This window comes from Molothrus aeneus, chromosome 16 (assembly GCF_037042795.1).
Source record: "Molothrus aeneus isolate 106 chromosome 16, BPBGC_Maene_1.0, whole genome shotgun sequence".
NCBI lineage: Eukaryota > Metazoa > Chordata > Aves > Passeriformes > Icteridae > Molothrus > Molothrus aeneus.
Genome location: NC_089661.1, coordinates 15,241,007 through 15,244,733, shown reverse-complemented (window position 1 = coordinate 15,244,733; position 3,727 = coordinate 15,241,007). Strand labels below are relative to the sequence as shown.

At 59.8% G+C, this 3,727-nt stretch overlaps 1 protein-coding gene across 1 annotated transcript; it reads right to left on the bottom strand.

Moving 5' to 3' along the window:
* Positions 1–484: 484 nt before the first annotated feature.
* Positions 485–2,629, bottom strand: NPW (neuropeptide W). Its single transcript, XM_066561123.1, has 2 exons — positions 2,189–2,629; positions 485–883 (listed from the first exon to the last, which is right to left on the bottom strand). The coding sequence occupies exons 1-2, from the start codon at positions 2,591–2,593 to the stop codon at positions 848–850; spliced, it is 441 nt and encodes a 146-aa protein (XP_066417220.1). The 5' UTR covers positions 2,594–2,629; the 3' UTR covers positions 485–847.
* Positions 2,630–3,727: the final 1,098 nt, after the last annotated feature.

The following is a 3,727-nucleotide window of genomic DNA, read 5'->3' as shown; positions in this document are numbered from 1 at the left end:
CACTGGCAGGTCAAAGCTCAGCAGTGCCAGACTCAGCCCCCCACACCTCAGTTTTCCCTAAATCCCAGATCCCACCAGCTCCAATGCCCCTTCCCCATGTGCTCCTGCCCAGCCCTGAGGCTTCTCCCTGTTTTAATGGGGATTGACATTTATTTCCATCAGTGGGAATATATAGAAATTAAACCCTAAAACACGAGCAGAGCAGTGAGGGCTCGCAGAGCTTTTGTACAGCCCAGTTGAGGAAATATCCCAAAATTTTGTAATCTGAGTTGGCATTTGGCCTGGCAGTGACTCCCCGACAGGCAGTAAAAGAGATTTACTGTAAAACTGCAGAAAAAATTGTGTCAAGGAGTTAAATCATGTCAGAAAAATCTGGGAGTGACCCAACTGCTGACGTGTCTGCCCCGTGCAGAGCCGGACCAGGTTTTGCTCTCAAAAGATCCCCACCATACCCTGCAACAGCACCAGGAAGCCAAAGTTTCCTTTGATCACATCTCATTTTAATGAGGGCAGGTTCCGAGGAAGCGAACAGTACATGTTTCTATCAGATTGCAAACAAGCCAGTACAGAAATGTAAAAAAAATAAACAAAAATAAATATCTCCCCTGTTTCTTTCTCCCCGAGTTCATAGCGCAGGGCTGGCCTGGAAACAAGATGGATTTACCACCGCAGCTGGGCAGCGGCTGTGAGAAATCAGAGTTTTGGGATGTCAGTGTCTGTGTGGTTTCAGAGAGGTCAGAGTACCCGCAGATCCAACGAGGAGACCCTTCCCTGCCAGCCAGGGGAGCAGGTCCCACCTGGGGCAGCCAGTGCTCCTCTGGCACAGGAAGCATCTCCACCACGTCGGTCAGCGCCTCAGAGCCAGGTCTTCAAGAGGGAAGAGCTGGAAGGAGAAGAGGGATTGGATTATTTTGGAGTATCCAGCTCCAGCACCACCTCCCTCCCCACGTGGGACCCCGTTTCAGTGTTTAAAGCACAGCTCCATTCACAAGTTTCATTAAATCTCCTCCTCCACAGGCTCAGATCTGACCTGCAGATTCCCTTTCTGCCACCGTGCATGCAGATAAACCCCACACAGATAAACCCCACGCAGATAAACCCCACGCAGAACCAAATTCCAGGTTGGACCTGCCCACAGGGTTCCCAGTGGGAATTTGCCTGGGAAATCAGAAGGATTTAATCAAGGGTGTACCCAGGTCAGAGCCTGCGGAGCCCAGGACAGCACAACGTATCCAGGGCTGGGCTGACCTGTCTAAGCTTTCCCAAAATGATTCTTATCCCAGATTTCCTCCAAAAAATGAAGTGGGGGAGGAATACAGCTACATGTTTCAGGGGCTGATCCAACAGCTAAAAGCCTCGGTGGATTTCAGCTGGATGTTGGCTCCAGTTTTACATAAGAGGAAAGAAATGTAAAGCCTGGAGCCGGCCCCGAGGCAGTCCCACGCAGCCTGGCTGAGCCCCGAGGGGCAGGAGAAGGGTCCTGAGCTGGGGAGGGCCATCTTGGCATCATCGGGCTGCCAGCCCCATGGACACCCCATGGATACCCCATGGATACCCCACGGATATCCCACGGGTACCCCAGGGGCACCCCTCGGGCACAGGAAGCTCGGTCCCACAAAGTGCAGGTTTGTGATGCACCTAATGGGGGCCACAGAAATCCTACAGTCCTGGAATGGTTTGGGTAGGAAGGGACCTTAAAGATCCTCCAGTTCCGCCCCCTGCATGGGCACAACAACTTCCACTACACGAGGTTCCTCCAAGCCCCGTCCAACCCGACCTTGGACACTTCATCCAGATCTTTTTCTGCCCTGAAGGCAAAGTGCAGCCCCTACAAACACGCACTTAGCTGGTGACGCCCCTCCAAAGTTCCCCGAACCCCAATCTCCTGATGAAACCCCTGCAAGGCTCACAGTCCCGGTGACCTGGTGGCCCACAGCACCCCGCGGAGTGACCGCAGGACTGCACATCCCGCGGGTGGATCGCGCCCCTCGAGCATCCCGAGCACCGCGGGGTGACCGCAGGGCTCCGCACACATCCCGTGCGCCCCTCGAGCATCCCGAGCACCGCGGGGTGACCGCAGGGCTCCGCACACATCCCGTGCGCCCCTCGAGCGTCCCGAGCACCGCGGACCGAGCCCTCCCCCGGCTCCCCCCGGCTCCCCCGGGCCCCTCTCCCTGCCGGGCGTTACCTGAGGCTGGCGGGACGCGGGCGGGGGCCGGGCGGGGGCCGGGCGGGGGCCGCCCCAGCCCCAGCCCCGCCGGAGCAGGCGCTGCAGGAGGCGCCCGGGGCCGGGCGGAGGCGGCGGGGCCGGGGCGGCGCCCGGGGGGCTCTCCCCGCCGGGGCGGCCGGGGGCTGCCGGGGCGCTGTCCCCGCCGGGGCTCCCGGGCTGCCGGGGGGGCTCGGCCGGCAGCTCCCGCCGCCACAGGTAGGGAGAGCGGCGAACCCCCATCAGCAGCCCCGAGGCGCGACCCACCGTGTGGTACCGGGGGCTGGCGACGTGCTTGTACCAGGCGCCCGCCGGGGCGGCCGGCAGCATCAGCCCCAGCAGCACCAGGGCCCCCCAGGCGCCCCCCGACAGCTGTCCCCTCGCCATGGCGCGGGGCACGGTGCGGGCAGGGCTGTGCCCGGCCCCGGGCACCCCAGCGACGGCTGCCCCGCGCCCGCGCCCCGCCGGTTTATAGCGCCGTCGGGAGGGGCCCCGCGGCTCCGCCCCGGCAGCAGCCCCCGGCCGCCCTCCCCCGGCAGCCCCCCCACCCCCGGGATGCCGGCACCCTCCCATGGCCCCCAGCATCCTCTGAGCATCCCCGAGCGTCTCCCCGCAGCCCGCAGCATCCCGCGCACCCGTGAGCTTCCCCCTTGTTGCCTTCAGCATCCTCCCCATGGCCCCCAGCATCCTCTGAGCATTCCCGAGCATCTTCCCGCAGCCCCCGGCATCCCGCGTACCAGTGAACATCCCCCTTGTTGCCTTATCATCCTCCCCATGGCCCCGAGTATCCTCTGAGCATCCCTCTGAAACCCAGAGCAACCCGAGCGTCTGTGAGCAGCCTCCCTGTAGCCTTCAGCATCGTCCCCATGGCCTCGAACATCCTCTGGGCATCCCCCCGCAGCCTGGAGCATCCCAAGCATGCATCTGTGAGCATCCTCGTGTTCCCTGTGGTGAAGTGCTCGGGACCATTTGCAGTGGGTTTGCCAGGCTGCTTGCCCTCCTCTTCTGCCACTCAGATCTTAAATACGATATCACCATCAATTCTGCCTTGGCAGTCAGCTGATTCCCCCCTCCAGATTCCTTAATGAAACCAAGCAGGTCAAGTTTATGCTCATCAGAGAGCAATTCCAGTTCCTCTTGTTTATTAGGGAAGTTCTTTATATGCTGAACTAGGACTAAATAATTTCTGGGGTTTTTTTCAGGCCGCACAAAGATTAATTTTAATCTGAGCATTTTCAAACTATGGAATGGTTTGGTTTGGAAAGGACCTTAAAACCCATCCAATTCCACTCCTGCCCTGGGCAGGGACACCTTCCACTATCTCAGGCTGCTCCAAGCCCTGTCCAACCTGGCCTTGGACACTTCCAGGGATGAGGCAGCCACAGCTGCTCTGGGCAGAGGTTGGAATTTCTCCTTGTGTATTTTATTTTAACATGGTCCAAAGGAATCCCATCCAGGCTGCTTCCCATCATTGGGATCCCCCAGTCCTTCACCATCCAGTCTCCTCTTCGCCCACCCAAC